This window comes from Nycticebus coucang, chromosome 12 (assembly GCF_027406575.1).
Source record: "Nycticebus coucang isolate mNycCou1 chromosome 12, mNycCou1.pri, whole genome shotgun sequence".
NCBI classification, from domain to species: domain Eukaryota; kingdom Metazoa; phylum Chordata; class Mammalia; order Primates; family Lorisidae; genus Nycticebus; species Nycticebus coucang.
In genome coordinates this window covers 53,393,067-53,409,909 of record NC_069791.1, presented here as the reverse complement: position 1 = coordinate 53,409,909, position 16,843 = coordinate 53,393,067, and the positions used below count along the sequence as shown (strand labels likewise).

The following is a 16,843-nucleotide window of genomic DNA, read 5'->3' as shown; positions in this document are numbered from 1 at the left end:
GCACTCTACAGGGGGGCAACAAAGTGAGACTGTCTCTCAAAAAAAAAAAAATACTAGGGTTTCACTTCTGATCAAGCTGGTCTCAAACTCCTGAACTTAGGTGATCCTCCTGCCTCAGCCTCCCAGAGTGCTATGATTATAGGCCTTGGAGCTCTACTTTTGCATCTCCTTTTGCATCCACCTTACCTCTTACCCACACAGGTACTCTTTAACACAGAACAAAAGGACCACCAGCCCACTGACAGCTCTGTCTTCGCAGAAAGCCAATTCAATTCCACCTCTGTATCGTTTCTCAACACTCCAACCTGCAATGTTCCCCCAACATACATACTAGTCTGTTGTTCATTAGGCACTCAACCACTTATAACTTACGTACCAATAGTAAACTTTCTAGACTGTTCTGTCTTGAGCCCTAATATTTGAGTTACTTAAGAGCAAAGCCTTTTGTGGAATATACAAATTTAAAATAGAATGGCTTGAAAGAATAGACTCTCTCTTTTGCAGAACCTTCTGCACTTTAAAGTCTTGTTGGTTGAATGCTGTATTCCTCCCTCCCCTCAACCTGCTCACCTTGAACCTTCGAGCTAGAAATTTATTCTTGATCTCTAAGAAATTGCCACGGTTCATTTCACCCTTGAAAGGCTCATTGAGGATGGCATAGCGTGGGTCATTCTGGATGTCCTGCCACCGGGCATAGCCATGGCTATTGGAAAAATGTTCAGGAAAAACAAAGCAAGGAAATTAAGAACCTCAAACTACTAAGGATCTTCAGAACCTTCCACCAAGAACCTCAGTCCAAACCCAGGGAAAGGATACTTTATGATGCCAGCTAGCAACCAGTAGTCATGCCGTCGGTGCCAGATCTCGTAAGTCTTCTTGGTGACTGTGGCTGCCCGCTCCTCGTTCTGCCAAAGGGAGTGCAACTCTGAGGAGGAACACAGAGAAGGTTAGAGAAGAGGAAGGAAGGCAAGCATCTGTGAGAAGTGAAAAAGCTATTGATCCTGTCTCCCGTCCCCCACCTTTGATACCACCTTATTATAGTTTGCCTCTGACTTTCTAACACAAGACCCAAAGAAATACACAATCAGCCTAGCACACCCTCATCTAGTAAAGTCTCTGTACCCAGATTTCTGACAAGAACTCCAATTTCATCTCAGATCCTTCTAACCCCAGTGGGCTCCTAATGCCCATACCAGTAAAACCACCATCTGCAATGTTGAACATGAAACGCTGTTTAATGTTTTTCTTTTGTTTCTCATCATTCAGGTCCTTGGGGGTCTCTCCATTCTGAAGCATCACCTCTTTTTTCTCTTCTTCTTCTTTCTTCTCTTCTATAGGATATGCAGAAGAAAAATATCAGCTACAGACAAAAGTTCAGCAGCATGGCCTAACCCATAGCACTAAATACTATAAGGTATTAGTATTATAATATTATAAATACTACAATACCAACCACCACTTTTTTCCACACGGATGACTCTCGCCCCCAGAAAAATGTACCACTAGCCAATTGACAACCAAGTATAGAGACAGAAGAAGTCTTTTATCTTGGGATAAAATGGCTATATGATTATTGATAAGAAGGCAGAAGAGGATAAAGTCCTCCAAACACCCACCTTTGTCCTCTACCACAATAGGGGTCAGATCTATTGCTGATTTTTCCTCCACCTTCTCCACGTCAGCAATACCTAAGAGAACAGATGGCCCTGAGAATATACCTAAAGGAAGAATGTTCTCTTCTGTTACACACTATTATCCAATCGCAATTATCCTTTTTTTTTTTTTTGGCCAGGGCTGGGTTTGAACCCACCACCTCCGGCATATGGGACCAGCGTCCTACCCCTTTGAGCCACAGGCGCCGCCCATAATCGCAATAATCTTAAATGTAAGTCTCTGTACTTGAAGTCATAAAAAATACGTTTTTTTTGCCAGGCGGCGCCTGTGGCTCAGTAGGTAAGGCGCCGGCCCCATATACCGAGGGTGGCGGGTTCAAACCCGGCCCCGGCTGAACTGCAACCAAAAAATAGCTGGGCACTGTGGCGGGCACCTGTAGTCCCAGCTACTCGGGAGGCTGAGGCAGGAGAATCGCTTAAGCCCAGGAGTTGGAGGTTGCTGTGAGCTGTGTGAAGCCACGGCACTCTACCGAGGGCCATAAAGTGAGACTCTTGTCTCTACAAAAAAAAAAAAAAAAAAAAAAAAAAAACTTTTTTTTTTTTTTTTTTTGGAGACAGAGTCTCACTTTGTTGCCCTTGGTAGAGTGCTGTCACGTCACAGCTCACAGCAACCTCAAACTCTTGGGCTTAAGCGATTCTCTTGCCTCAGCCTCCCAAGTAGCTGGGACTACAGGCACCCGCCACAACACTCGGCTATTTTTGTTGTTGTTGTAGTTGTCATTATTGTTTAGCTGGCCTGGGCCGAGTTTGAAATCACCAGCCCCAGTGTATATGGCCGGCGCCCTAACCACTCAGCTATAGGCACTGAGCCCATAAAAGAGGTCTTGATGGGGACCCCCCAATCTAAAATCAAGGGTACAGGACTCTTCAGTGTATCATCTCTTTTCTTTTTTTTTTTTTTTGTAGAGACAGAGTCTCACTTTATAGCCCTCGGTAGAGTGCCATGGCCTCACACAGCTCACAGCAACCTCCAACTCCTGGGCTTAAGCGATTCTCTTGCCTCAGCCTCCCGAGTAGCTGGGACTACAGGCGCCCGCCACAACGCCTGGCTATTTTTTGGTTGCAGTTTGGCCGGGGCCGGGTTTGAACCCGTCACCCTCGGTATATGGGGCCAGCGCCCTACCAACTGAGCCACAGGCACCGCCCTCAGTGTATCATTTCTTTTTGACATCTCTACAGCCAAGCTCAAAGTCCAAGAGCAACTATGGCTCACAAAGAGATCTGTAGTGCTTGAAAATGTAGATACCTTTGGGTTCTGTCTCCATAGGTTCCTCTGTTCTGTCCTTCACCTCTGCCTTTTCTACTTTCTCCTCTCCCTCAGGGGGTTCAACAAGGACCTTTTCATCCTCTGCGGCAGGGACAGGGGGCTGTGTACACTTCAAAGGGAAAAAAAAAAAAAAGATAAGCAGACAGGCTAGCACCTGAAGTGTAGTCTTATCCCTCTGCCTTCAGTATAGCATCCAATCTCTCCCATTTCTTACCTCAACAGCAGCCTCAGGGGCTGCAGATTTAACCTCCTTTTCTCCTTCTATGTTCTCTTCTTCTTTGAGGCTATTTTCCTCTATTTTTATCCCATCCTCTGCAGACCAATAAGGGACAATCAATTAGGAAGAAGGTTCTAGATTGGAGAGGTCATGCCTTCCCAGTTTGTCTCATCTTAAATTGTCCTCTCGTGCCTTTAAGAGCCAGCCCTATTCTTAGGACGGCTCTCCTAAACTGAGAGGGCGATTGCTGTGTGTCCTGCCAGGCTACCCTGTTTGAACTGAGCACAGGGAGCAGAACAAGCATAGGCCAGGACAAGAGAGGGATAATAAGTGATAGGACAGGCAGACTTTCTTACCAGCAGGTGGGGCAGGTGCAGGTGTGTTGGGCTGTGTATCCCCTGGAGTGGAGGGTGTAGGAGTCTTTGGGGAGGGTGACCCTGGCTGAGACATCTTTTTGTTTTCCTCTACTTCAGCCAGTTCAGGCATGCTCCAGCGTCCATTAACATGTTCAAACTCCTGAACCTGTGGTAATGGGACAAGAAGGTAAAGATCCAATTCCAGCACTAGGCCCTCTTCCTATTGTCAGTCCAGTTTTGCTCACAATTTTTAAAGATGGAGAAAGGCTCAGGGCTCACCTTCTTACGAATCAAGGACATGACACCAATCCTAGTAAGTACATGCTGGCGAGACAGGCCTTCTCTGGGTACACCATCTGCAAAGGTCTCAGCGCCATCTGCCCCCGGCTCACATAAATGCCTCATAAAAAGAGACACATAAGCCCTGCAGTAAAGAAGTAGAGAAATGAGTTAAACAGAGATCATGTCAACTCCTAGATCAGTTTCCCACCTCCAATTAGGCATTATCACAGGCAATGACTATGACTCCACCTCCAAGTAAAGCCCACTCCACCGGAAGGCTGGTCTCCAGACCCCATACCATGTCCCAAGGTCTCTTCCAGGGACGCTAAGAATACAAAGTATTCTTATTACTAACAGCTTCACCTGCCTACTTCAACAGAGGAAACAGCCTATTTCCCTGCACAGCCTAGACTAGTACTGTGGAGAGACCAGACAGGAGAAGCCATTGTTCTAGATTAATCTTTTGTAGCTCTCAACTTACTTGAACTCTTTCTCTGATTTGCCTCGCAGATCTCTAACAAGCCACTGGGTGGTAAAAGCATCCTGAGGTGGCATTCCGTATCGCATAATTGCATTAAGAAAGGCTTTTCGTTGACGAGCATTAAAACCAAGTACCTAAGAGAAAAAAGGAACCTAGGTGAGGGATAGAGATCTCATAATATCCGGCACTCACCCACCCCTTCTCCTAAGAATTATATGCCACTTACTTCAATATTCCCACCAACACGGGCTAACAGAGGAGGTAATGGCTTATCTTTATCATTCCGCAGGCCCTTACGACTGGGCCTGCGGGGAGCTGCAAGAAGAAAAAGATGAATGAGTGACACTGATAGAGTCAATATTGAGAAACAATATTGAGAAAACCAGTAGAAAAGCGAGCCCTCACCTTCTGACCGTTCATCAAAGTCTTCATCACCTTCCTCTGAGGCCACTGAGTAATCGGACTGGTTGTCGGACTGGTCGTCCTGCCAATCTGGAGGGAGAGAGGGCAGATGAGCGGGGCCCACTGCTCTAGTGGAACGGCCCATGGGTGGGGGACGGGGCCGGCCACACACACCTCGGTCCTCCTGGGAGCCATCATTGTAGTTGACCTGTTTACGGATTCTTTTTCCTTTGCCCAGATTTCGGGCTAGATCTTCTTGCTGCTGCTCATAATGGTGGCGCAGCAATTTCTCCCAGTAGTCAGGATCCACACTTTCTTCCTGTTTTATGATTTCCCGTTCTACCTCCTCTTCCTCCTGGGACAGAGGGAGGACCAGGACTCAGGAGTGCTGAAGTCAGCACCACCAGCTACTCCTGGTCCTCACAGTTCCCATTCTGCTAGCTCCTTTCCATGACACTTAAATACTTGGTATGCCTGCTGGGACCTAAGAACTCAGAAAAATTTAACTGACAGGACCAGGCTCCATATAATTATATATAGGTTAGCAGTCTCAACTACAGAAAAACATAGGATGGAGCAATTATTATAGGGAAGAAGGAATAGATAAGAAGCTTTCCTTTTTTTTTTTTTTTCTTTTGAGACAGAGTCTCAAGCTGTCGCCGTGGGTAGAATGCCATGGCATCGCATCTCACAGCAACCTCAAACTCCTGTGCCCAAGCGATTCTCTTGCCTCAGCCTCCCAAGTAGCTGGGACTATAGGTGCCTGCCACAACACCAAGCTATTTTTTGGCCCGGGCTGGATTCAAACCTGCCAGCTCATGTATGTGGCTGGACCCCTAGCCACCTAAACTACAGGTGCTGAGCCAAGAAACTTTCCTTTGTAAAAAAAAAATTTTTAGGGCAGCTCCTGTGGCTCAAGGAGTAGGGTGCCGGCCTCATATACCGGGGTGGCAGGTTCAAACCTGGTCCCTCCAAAAACTGCAAAAAAAATAAAATAAAATAAATCTTAAAAAATTTTTAGAGGCTTGGTGCCCATAAATCAGTGGCTAGGGTGCCAGCCACATACACCAGGACTGATGGGTTAGAACCCAGCCAGGGCCTGCTAAACAATGACAACTATAAACAACAACAACAAAAATAGCCAGACATTATGGTGGGAGCCTGTAATCCCAGCTACTTGGGAGGCTGAGGCAAGTGAATCACTTAAACCCAAGAGTTTGAGGTTGCTGTGAGTTGTGATGCCACGGCACTCTACTGAGGGGCAACATGAAACTCCGTCTCAAAAAAAAAATTTTTTTGGAGACAGGGGTCTCGCTATGTTGCCTAGACTGGTCTCAAACTCCTAGCCTCAAGCAATCCTCCTGCCTCAGCCCCTCAAAGTGCTGGGATTACAAGTGTGAGCCACTGTGCTCAGCCAGGAAGCATTCTTCTAACCCAGTGGTTCTCAACCTTCCTAATGCAGTGGCCCTTTAATACTATTCATGTGGGTCATGACCCACAAGTTGAGAACCACTGTTCTAATCCTTTAAATGCTGATGCACATACAGTTGGAAGATAACAAAAAAGAACATAAACAAGGTTAGAGCTTTAGAAAGCCAGAATGGAGAAGCTTTTGAAATACTGCAAAAAATATTTTCATAAGATAAAATAGAAGAGCCATTCTATTCTTTTTTTTTTTTTTCTTTTTTTGTGTGTGTGTGGTTTTTGGCCAGGGCTAGGTTTGAACCGGCCACCTCCGGCATATGGGACCGGCGCCCTACTCCTTGAGCCACAGGCGCCGCCCCGAGCCATTCTATTCTTTATGAACTTCAGAAGTTTATCAGCAAAATAAACTTCATAAAAGTTTAGCAACTTAATCAGGCACAGTGGCTCATGCCTGTATTCTCAGCACTCTGGGAGGCTGAGGCGGGTAGATCGCCTGAGCTCCGGAGTTCGAGATGAGCCTGAACAAGAGCGAGACCTTGTCTCTAAAAATAGCTGGAGATTGTGGCAGATGCCGATAGTCCTAGCTACTTCAGAGGCTGGGGCAAGAGGATCACTTGAGCCCTAGAGTTTGAGGTTCCTGTGAGCTATGTCATAGCACTCTACCAAGGGTGACAAAGGGAGACGCTGTCTCAAAAAAAAAAAAAAAAAAAAAAAAAAAGTTTAGCAACTGTCTGCAAAGAAAAAGAATTATAGGGAGGCGCCTGTGGCTCAAAGGAGTAGGGTGCTGGCCTCATATGCTACAGGTGGCAAATTCAAACCCAGCTCTGGCCAAAAACTGCAAAAAAAACAAAAAAAAAAAAGAATTGGGTGGCGCCTGTGGCTCAGTCGGTAAGGCGCCGGCCCCATATGCCGAGGGTGGCAGGTTTGAACCCGGCCCCGGCCAAACTGCAACCAAAAAATAGCCGGGCGTTGTGGCAGGTGCCTGTAGTCCCAGCTGCTCAGGAGGCTGAGGCAAGAGAATCGCTTAAGCCCAGGAGCTGGAGGTTGCTGTGAGCTGTGTGAAGCCACAGCACTCTACTGAGGGCCATAAAGTGAGACTCTGTCTCTACAAAAAAAAAAAAAAAAAAAAAAAAAAAGAATTATACATATCCTTTTATGCCCCAATAATGTTTTTGCTCCCAATCTTACATCAGTTACGTTTTTTGAGACACTTCAGGGCCACTGATTGATTCCAAATCCCTTCTATTAAACTGCTACTGATATCGCAGTATCAGAAACAACCTAAACGCCCACCATTACGAAACTAAATGAATTACAGCACAATCAGCCTTCCATGTCCAGGGGTTCTGTATGGGTTCAACAAATTGAGGAGCAAAAATATTCAGGGAAAAACCCAATTATGTTTGCGATGAACATATATAGATGTTTTTGGTCATTGTTCCCTACACAATATAGTACAATGATTACTTACATAGCATTTATATCGTATTAGATATTATAAGTAATTTAGTGATAATTTAAAGTAGATGGGAGGTTACAAAGACTTATAAAGGGCACTGGAAACCAAGAACAGAGAAGGGGGAAAAGGGAGGGAAAGACAAAAACTCATCTATTAGGTACAACGAACACTCATCTGGTGATGAGTGCACCAAAAAAAACCCCTGCTTAGCACTGTATACAAGGTATCCGTGTAACAGTAATACTTTTACCCCCTTAATTTTTTGAAATAAAAATTGAGAGAATATGGGAGAATATGCATGTTATATGCAAATACTATGCTGTTTTATATCTGAGATTTGAGCACCTAGGAATTTTGGTATCCACAGGAGGTCCTGGAACCATGCCCCCAAGGGATGACTGCTCCTTCCAAATAAGAACACTAAATAGCAGGACAAAAAAAAAAGATGGGGGAGCACTTTATATTCTGGTTTGGTCTAGATCTCTAAGATACATTAAGTAGACAAAAGCAAAGTAGAGAACATATGCATACTAATAAATTACTTTTGTGTTAAAAATATGGTGTTTGTGTGCACATGGATGTATGCATACGTATGTATGAATATATGTATAATTTGTATGCAAATAAAATTTTTAGAAAGACATATAAGAAACTGAAAAGATTATTTGTCCCCAGGAAGGGAACTAGGTTGTTAGAAGACAGAGGCAAAAGAGATAACTTTGTACTCTGTGTGTGTGTGTGTGTGTGTGTGTGTGTGTGTGTGTGTGTGAGAGAGAGAGAGAGAGAGAGACAGTCTTTTGAGAGAGAGAGAGACAGTCTCACTTTGTCGCCCTCGGTAGAGTGCCATTGTGTCACAGCTCACAGCAACCTCAAATGCTTGGGCTCATGCAATTTCCTTGCCTCAGCCTCCCAACTAGCTGAGACTACAGGTGCCCGCCACAATGCCCAGGTATTTTTAGGGATGGGATCTCGCTCTTGCTCAGGCTGGTCTTGAACTGCTGAACTCAGGCAATCCACCCACCTCGGCCTCCCAGAGTGCTAGGATTACAGGCATGAGCCAATATACCTGGCTACAACTTTGTATATTTTTTATTTTTAACCATGTAAACTACCTCTATTCAAAAATAAAACATAAGGGGAGAGCAGACAGAGAAGGAGGGAAGGGGTGAGGTAAAGGAAAAGAAGAAAAAAAAAAAAAAAACTGGGCGGCGCCTGTAGCTCAAGGAGTAGGGCGCCGGTCCCATATGCCAGAGGTGGCGGGTTCAAACCCAGTCCCGGCCAAGAACCAAAAAAAAAAAAAGAAAAGAAAATAGTGACTAATTCTCACATTAATTGGATTTAATTTTGACCGAAGTATATTACTTAAACATTAAGTTTTTTTCTTTTTTTATTAAATCATAGCTGTGTACATTGATATGATTTTTAATTCAACTTGTTAATATGCTGTTTAGGCTATTGCATCCTCATTTATAGGTGACATATGTTTGTAATTTCCCCTTTATAATATTTTCTCCAATTTTAATATCAGGTGTACCCAGATCAAGTAGTATGATTTTGAAGTATTTCTTCTTTTTCTATTATCTATAAGATTTGGCATGATCTGTTTTTCAAAATTATCTTTTACTTTTACTTATATATATTAGTTGTTTATTTTTTGATACTAAGTTAACTGATGACTCTATACTGAATCTCAGAGTCAGCCTTCTATAATAGACATACTCTTATTTGACAATGTGAATGTTACTTTCTTTGCATTATTATTGCTTAATATTTCAATGTAGCAATTGATTCCTTTTCTGAATATATTTACGAAGTTTTTGTTTCTAATCCTTATCTTAAACTTTGTTATTGTTATTAAATTTTAAGCCTTTTTAATTTTGTGAAGGCAAAAAGTGGAAACCTAATAAACACATGTATATGTAAAAATAAAAAAAGAAAAAAAGAAAAAGAAAACAAAAATATAGAACTTCCACAGTTGACTTAAGTTGATTTAATTTTTACACATGCACCACAAGTACATATTTAGTACAGTAGGCCTAGTTCCTTATGTTGACCAACTCCATATGCTGACCGCTTTGTTTATTCTAATAGAGACAGGGCCTCACTCTTACTCAGGCAGGTCTCTTAACTCATCAGCTCAGAAGCGATCCACTTGCCTCAGCTGCTCAGAGTACTAAGATTAATAGGCATGATCCACAATGCCTGGCCATGTTTACCCGTTTGTTACAGTCCCTCAGACAGTCAATCTACAGAGGTTCTACTACATTATAAAAAGTAAATAGCAGGTGAAGTCACTAATAGCAAACAATGTATAAACAGAGATTATCCATTTAACACATGCTATCTCAGCCAATCACTTGCGTATACATTAACACCAATTAAAGGAATGTGGAGTATCCTACCAGGAAGCTGTTTCTGATGAGCTACCACTGATCTGCAGACCCATGTCAGACATTTTAGCCACAGTTACACATACACTGAGGTTAACAGCACTACCTTTAAGAACCAAGATAACAGGAATGTATCAGAAAAGTATAGCAAGAGGATGGCTCTGAGATAGAAAGGTAAGAAAGGATGGCAAAGATTACCAAAAGTTATGCCAATTCTAAGAACCCTGAGCTAAGAGATTTAAAGAAGACCAAGAGAAAGTGAATTTTATGTTTCATTTCATACCCCTCTGTATCACCTGGGGGAGAAAACTATTAAAACAAGCCACATGTTTGTGTTTTAGTGTTTTGGAATTTTTGCTATAGAAGACCAAGAAAAAGAAAGGAAGGGAGAAAAAGGGCAACAACAACTCATCTTTTTTAAAAAAAGAGATTATCTAGGTACATATTTTATCTCCTGCCTTTTCTCCAAAAAGATTTGAGATAGCATTCAAAATTTTATTCACAGTTAATAAAATACATAAGAAAAAATGAGATTCTGGTAAAATGCCAATACAATGTTGTGAGGATGATATTTGGCAGTTAAGTTTCTTGCTAGCCTAGGCAAAGATGACACTATTAATCAGTCACATTATAGGCTTTGTTTTCAAAGGAAGAGGTGTACCAATTCATTAATGTACTAATTTGCCTACAATTGTTTTCCTCTTGTCTCTAATACCATCTTGGTCTCAATTCCAATTTTGAGACAATTCACCAAGGACAGCACTGCCTTGAACTCATACTCACCCCCATTTCCTCTTCTCGTACCACATACTGGGCCACTTTGAATGAGCTCAAGTACTCATTCATGCCCTGCAATTCTGTATCTTCAGTCTCATCCTGGTTACGGTCTAGCAGTCGTTCAATGGCCTTATCATCATAGTGGATAACACTGCTATCTTCTCCCTCTTTGTTATCTCCTCCTATAAAGAATCCACACCCCTAGTCAGCTTCAGCAGCTGCAGTGAATGAACCAAATCCCACAGAACCCATGTTATCAAAGACTCTCCAGAGCTACCCTTCACAGGCCAATCCCCATACCAAAACCTAAGTTCCTGACTGGCTTACCTCCATCTGTGGATTCATCCTTGAACAATTCCTCAGTGCCAAATTTAAGGATATCATCAAGCTCCTGCTTGGACATAGATCCAGTCTTGGAGCCTAGCCCAGGCCGCACCACTAGATGCGTAAGCATCATCTTCTTCTTTGCCACTTGGGTGATGCGCTCCTCCACTGATGCACGGGTCACAAACCGGTAGATCATTACCTTCTTATTTTGACCAATACGGTGAGCTCTACTAAAGGCCTGAAGTTAAGCAGGAAATAAAGCCAGAATAGTACTTTCTTTCTTTCTTTCTTTTTTTTTTTTTTTTTGAGACAGAGTCTCACTATGTTGCACTTGGTACAGTGTCATGGTGTCATGGCATCACAGCTCACAGAAATCTCAAACTCTTGGTTTAAGCAATTCTCTTGCCTCAGCCTCCCAAGCAGCTGGGACTATAGGTGCCTACCACAACACCCAGCTATTATTTTGGTTGCAATTGTCATTGTTGTTTATAGCTGACCCAGGCTCGTTTTGAACCCACCACCCTCGGTGTATGTGGTTGGTGCCGTAACCACTGTGCTACAGGCACCAAGCCCAGAATATTTTCCTGCAGTCCCTTCTGCCTTGACTTCCACATAATAAGTTAAACCAAGTACAAAGCAAGAGCCTGCCTACATGTAAAACTTTCCTTTATACCCTTACCCCCAAGACATCACTGCCTATCCAAAATAGGACCTATTATTCTATTATCCAAAATAGGACCATAGCTAACCCCAACTCTCTAGCTTATAATAAGGTAACAACATAAAAAGAATATGTGGTTTTCTCACATAACCAACTAATTCCAAACAATGGAGCCCTCATAAAGAACACTGTGCATTTCCAGTAAGTTACCGTATCTAGGACTAGTGCCCCTACTCACCTGGATATCATTATGGGGGTTCCAGTCAGAGTCATAGATAATAACTGTGTCAGCAGTGGCCAGATTGATTCCAAGGCCCCCAGCTCGAGTGGAAAGTAAGAAGCAGAACTGCTGAGCACCAGGTGCTAATAAAAGAACCAAACACACCATTAGAAATGTCTCCTGAATTCTAATTAATAAATGTAAAATGAATTTCAGAAATATACAACCTTTGGCTTGGCACCCATAGCTCGTTGGTTAGGGTACCGGCCACATACACCAGGACTAGCGGGTTCAAACCCGGCCCAGGCCTGCTAAACAATGACAACTAGAACAAAAACAAAAAAATAGCCAGGTGTTGTGGCGGACACCTGTAGTCCCAGCTACCTGGGAGGCTGAGGCAAGAGAACTGCTTAAGCCCAAGAGTTTGAGGTTGCTGTGAACTGTGATGCCATGGCACTCTATTGAGGGTGACATAGTAAGACTATCTCCAAAAAAAAAAAGGGGGCAGCGCCTGTGGCTCAGTGAGTAGGGCGCCAGCCCCATATGCCAAAGGAGGCGGGTTCGGACCCAGCCCCAGCCAAACTGCAACAGAAAAATAGCCGGGCGTTGTGGCGCGCGCCTGTAGTCCCAGCTGCTCGGGAGGCTGAGACAGGAGAATCGCGTAAGCCCAAGAGTTGGAGGTTACTGTGAGCCGTGTGACGCCACGGCACTCTACCTGAGGGCGGTACAGTGAGACTCTGTCTCTACAAAAAAAAAAAAAAAAGAGGCTCAGTGCCTGTAGCTCAGCGGCTAGGGTGCTACTTGGGATAGAGTCTCATTATGTCACCCTCGGTAGAGTGCTGTGGTGTCACAGCTCACAACAACCTTTGACTTCGGGCTTAAGTGATTCTTCTGCCAGTATTTATCGAAAGTATTCACGCCATAGAAGAATGGAAAAAATGAAGAAATGTCACAGAGAGGAAGAGGCACACAGAGAGAAGAGGCACAAGAAGCAAATGGTGTATGGGATTTAGGATTATATCCTGAGACAAAAAAGGACATTAGGGGAAAATCTAGTGACATTCAATTAAGGTCTCCAATTTAGTTAGTAGTATAATACCAATGTTAATTTCCTGGTTTTGATAATTATACTAGTTATTTAAACTGTTAGCACCTGGCTGTAAGTTGTTACTGTTGAGAGAAGCTGGATGAAGGGTACAGATGACTTTCTGTCCTGTTTTGCAACTTCTAAGCATAAAACTACTACAAAAACTTTTTAATTAGACACTACTATGTTAGTGTCTACTGGTCGGTCTCAGTGGCTCACGCCTATAATCCTAACATTCTGAGAGGCCGAAGTGGGTGGATAGCTTAAGCTCATGAGTTCAAGACCAGCCTGAGCAAAAGCGAGACCCAGTCTCTACTAAAAATAGAAAAACTGAGGCAAGAGGATCACTTGAGCCCAGGAGTTGGAGGTTGTTGTGAGCTATGATGCCACAGCACTCTATCCAGGGTGACAACTTGAGACTGTCTCAAAAAAAAAAAAAAGAAAAAGAAAAAACAGGGTCGGCGCCTATAGCTCAGCAGCTAGAGCACTAACCACATACACTGGGGCTGGAGGGTTCAAACCCAGCCAGGGCCTGCCAAACAAGAATGATAACTATAACAAAAAAATAGCTGGGCGTTGTGGCAGGTGCCTGTAGTCCCAGCTACTTGGGAGGCTGAGGCAAGAGAATTGCTTAAGCCCAAGAGTTGGAGGTTGCTGTGAGCTGTGATATCATGGCACTCTACCAAGAGAGACAGAGTGAGACTCTGTCTCAAAAAAAAAAAAAAAAAAAAGTAGTGTCTACTAAAGCAGAAAAGTCTGCCACTAACTCACTATTTAAGTTTAAACAAGTCCTGATCCCTCCTCAGCCTCAATATACAATGAAGGGATTAAATAAAACACTCTCTTCTTTCTAACAGAAAGAACAAAGATTCCCCCCTAAAGGAAAAAATCTAGGAATAGTCTAATACATTCGCCCAGGGCTGGGTGCAATGCTCACCCCTGTAATCCTAGCACTCTGGGAGGCCAAGACAGGTGGATTGCCTGAGCTCAGGAGTTCAAGACCATCCTGAGCAAGAGCAAGACCCTGTCTCTAAAAAATAGTCACGTGTTGTGGTGGGCACCTGTAGTCCCAGCTACCAAGGAGGCTGAGGTAAGAGAGTTGCTTTGCACCCAAGAGTTTGAGGTTACCATGAGCTATGATACCAAGGCACTCTACCAACAGCAACAAAATGAAACTTTTTAACAAATAACATTCTTCCAATTGAGACATTCAAAAATTTTACTCTTTCTTGGCTGGTTGTGGTGACTCACGCCTGTAATTCTAGCACTCTGGGGGCCAAAGGAGGGAGGATCCCTTGAGCTGTGTTTTCTTTATTTTTTTTTGTGAGACAGAGTCTCACTCTGTTGCCCTCCATAGCATGCTGTGGAGTTATAAGCTCACTGCAACCTCGAATTCTTGGGTTCGACTGATTCTCTTGCCTCCGCCTCCCAAGTAGCTGGGACTTAAGGGGCCCACCAGAATGCCTCACTATTTTTAGAGATAAGGTCTCACTCTTGCTCAGGCTAATCTCAAATCAGTGAGCTCAGGCTATCCAGCCATCTCGGCCTCCCAGAGTACTAGGATTACAGGCATGAGACACCACGCCCGGCAAAAAATACCTTTACTCTTCCATATCAATTGACAAAGCCCCAAAAGAACAAAACAGAGATGCACAAAAACAAGCGAAGTAATGAATCCAAAGATACAAGTGAATGAGGATGCTTGGAACCAAACCACTTCTTCCTTTTTTTTGAGATAGAGTCTTACTTTGTCACACTCAGTAGAGTGCCATGGCATCATAGCTCATAGCGATCTCAAACTCATGGGCTCAAGTGATTCTCTTGCCTCAGCCTCCCAAGTAAGTGGGACCACAGCCTCCCACCACAACGCCTGGCTATTTTTAGAGACAGGGTCTCCCTCTTGCTTAGGCTTGTCTCGAACCTGTGAGCTCAGGGAAATCCACCTGCCTTGGCCTCTCGGAATGCTAGGACACTCCTTCCCTCTTACCATTGAAGCGGTCAATGGCCTCTTGCCGCATGTTCCCAGTGATTCCACCATCAATACGTTCATATTTATAACCTTCATGTTCCAAGAAATCCTCTAGCAGGTCCAGCATCTTGGTCATCTGTAAAAGCACAGTTTAATCATGGAGACATGATAATCCCTTTCTTTGTGTCACTGAAGGCTGTCTACTACTGTCCCCTATAGCTCCCAGCCCACAGGATACCTGGGAGAAGATAAGCACACGATGCCCACCCTCCTTAAGGTTCTTGAGCATCTTCTGCAGCAACAACAATTTCCCAGATGCTCTGATTAGGGCACTGCCATCATACATCCCATTAGGCATCTTAGGGGCTTCCTAAGAACAAAAGCAAAGAAGAAAAAAAATCCTGAAAGAAATCCCACATGAAGGAGTTCCAACTCAGAAGCAAACAAGAGTGGGCACAACATACCATTGCAGCCACAGGGAAAAGATATGGGTGGTTGCAGCACTTCTTAAGATCCATCACCACATTTAGCAGAGAGACCTGGTTGCCACCACCTCGAGCATTGAGTGCTTCAAAATTTCGAGTGAGGATGTACTTATAGTATTTCCTACATAGGCAAGATAGAAACATAGGTTTGACTCAAGAGCCTTTCAATGACATATCCCCAGGCCTGAGATCTTTTTCCAACATATCTCACTTTGGAGCTAAGGAAACCTAACAAGCACAAGCACCAACACCACCACCACTACTCACCATTTTAAATAAGGGAATGTATAACTAAGTAAGAATTATGTACTCTAGTTCCTTGGCATCAGGTTTCTTTAGGCCTTATTTGATCCTGTCACCAGATGCCTTGAAGCTGAATGGGGGGAGGGGTAAGAAAGGCTGCAGTGTGACTGGCAGATGTCTAGCTCTATTTGCAAAATAGTGTTAGTGCTTTTGTCCCTTTCAACTCACTTCTGCATAGGGCTTAGCTCCACACGCACAATCAGTTCTGTCTTGGATGGCATATTCTTGAACACATCTGCTTTGAGCCGCCGCAACATGTGAGGCCCCAACATGTCATGCAGTTTTTTAATCTGGTCTTCCTTGGCAATATCAGCAAACTCTTCCAAAAAGCCTTCCAAATTGCTTTAGGAAGAAATGGGAAAAAGTTGTTGGAGAGGGAGAAAGGAGAAAGGAAAAGTAATTTAGGAAAAGGACAGCAAAAGAATAAGAAGCAAAATTATGGTCGATTATGAATAAACACACACTTACTGGAATCTCTCAGGGGTGAGAAAGTTAAGCAGATGAAACAACTCTTCGAGATTGTTTTGCAATGGAGTCCCTGTCAGCAACAGTTTGTGCTGGAGTGAATAACCATTCAAGACCCGGAAGAACTGGTGAAGCAGATGGACAGAGGTAAAAACTCAATGAAAAGAGGGCTTTAGTGTATCTCTGCAAAATTTCAAGCTATTTTACTGCTCAGTAGTTAAGCGTCCTTCAGGCATCATCCTTTAAAACACCTGGCCACTATGGCCTATCATATATGAGAAAAAAAGGCGGAGACCACTTTTCCCATTCCTCTTCTCTTCACTTTAATGAGTGGGTGGTACTAGAAAACTAAAACTGGACACTATAAGCTCTTTCTCTAACCCCTCACCTTAGACTGATTGTTCTTCAGCCTATGGGCTTCATCCACGATGAGGCAGGCCCAATCAATAGAACCCAAGATAGCCATGTCAATGGTGATCAATTCATAGGATGTCAGCAGCACATGGAATTTCACAGATGCCTCTTTCTGCACATTAAGACAACCTGGTCACTACTGGTCAACTCCTCTGATGTAAGCACAACCAAGGGTCTGATGGG

The 16,843-nt window shown here is 43.6% G+C and overlaps 1 protein-coding gene and 1 non-coding gene across 7 annotated transcripts in view; both read right to left on the bottom strand.

Annotated features, from left to right (window-relative positions):
- The window catches only part of CHD4 (chromodomain helicase DNA binding protein 4), a 40,770-nt gene that overhangs the window by 11,805 nt on the left and 12,122 nt on the right, over window positions 1-16,843 (bottom strand). For 5 of the 6 annotated variants that reach the window (XM_053556464.1, XM_053556465.1, XM_053556468.1 and 2 more), the window contains exons 17-37: window positions 16,635-16,772; window positions 16,250-16,371; window positions 15,950-16,123; window positions 15,458-15,599; window positions 15,232-15,363; window positions 15,012-15,129; window positions 11,956-12,080; window positions 11,057-11,294; window positions 10,736-10,911; window positions 4,853-5,033; window positions 4,682-4,768; window positions 4,503-4,591; window positions 4,277-4,410; window positions 3,793-3,937; window positions 3,514-3,679; window positions 3,155-3,252; window positions 2,920-3,049; window positions 1,617-1,688; window positions 1,194-1,331; window positions 817-925; window positions 571-703 (exon numbers count right to left, since the gene is read on the bottom strand). In XM_053556464.1, coding sequence (XP_053412439.1) covers window positions 571-703; window positions 817-925; window positions 1,194-1,331; window positions 1,617-1,688; window positions 2,920-3,049; window positions 3,155-3,252; window positions 3,514-3,679; window positions 3,793-3,937; window positions 4,277-4,410; window positions 4,503-4,591; window positions 4,682-4,768; window positions 4,853-5,033; window positions 10,736-10,911; window positions 11,057-11,294; window positions 11,956-12,080; window positions 15,012-15,129; window positions 15,232-15,363; window positions 15,458-15,599; window positions 15,950-16,123; window positions 16,250-16,371; window positions 16,635-16,772 — 2,847 coding nt within the window. Of the gene's footprint in view, window positions 1-570; window positions 704-816; window positions 926-1,193; window positions 1,332-1,616; window positions 1,689-2,919; window positions 3,050-3,154; window positions 3,253-3,513; window positions 3,680-3,792; window positions 3,938-4,276; window positions 4,411-4,502; window positions 4,592-4,681; window positions 5,034-10,735; window positions 10,912-11,056; window positions 11,295-11,955; window positions 12,081-15,011; window positions 15,130-15,231; window positions 15,364-15,457; window positions 15,600-15,949; window positions 16,124-16,249; window positions 16,372-16,634; window positions 16,773-16,843 lie in introns of all 6 variants that reach the window. The other variant, XM_053556463.1, reaches the window with a different exon arrangement.
- LOC128563020 (small Cajal body-specific RNA 11) lies at window positions 3,335-3,473 on the bottom strand. The gene has a single exon (XR_008373693.1). It is a non-coding gene; the product is annotated as a small Cajal body-specific RNA 11 (non-coding RNA).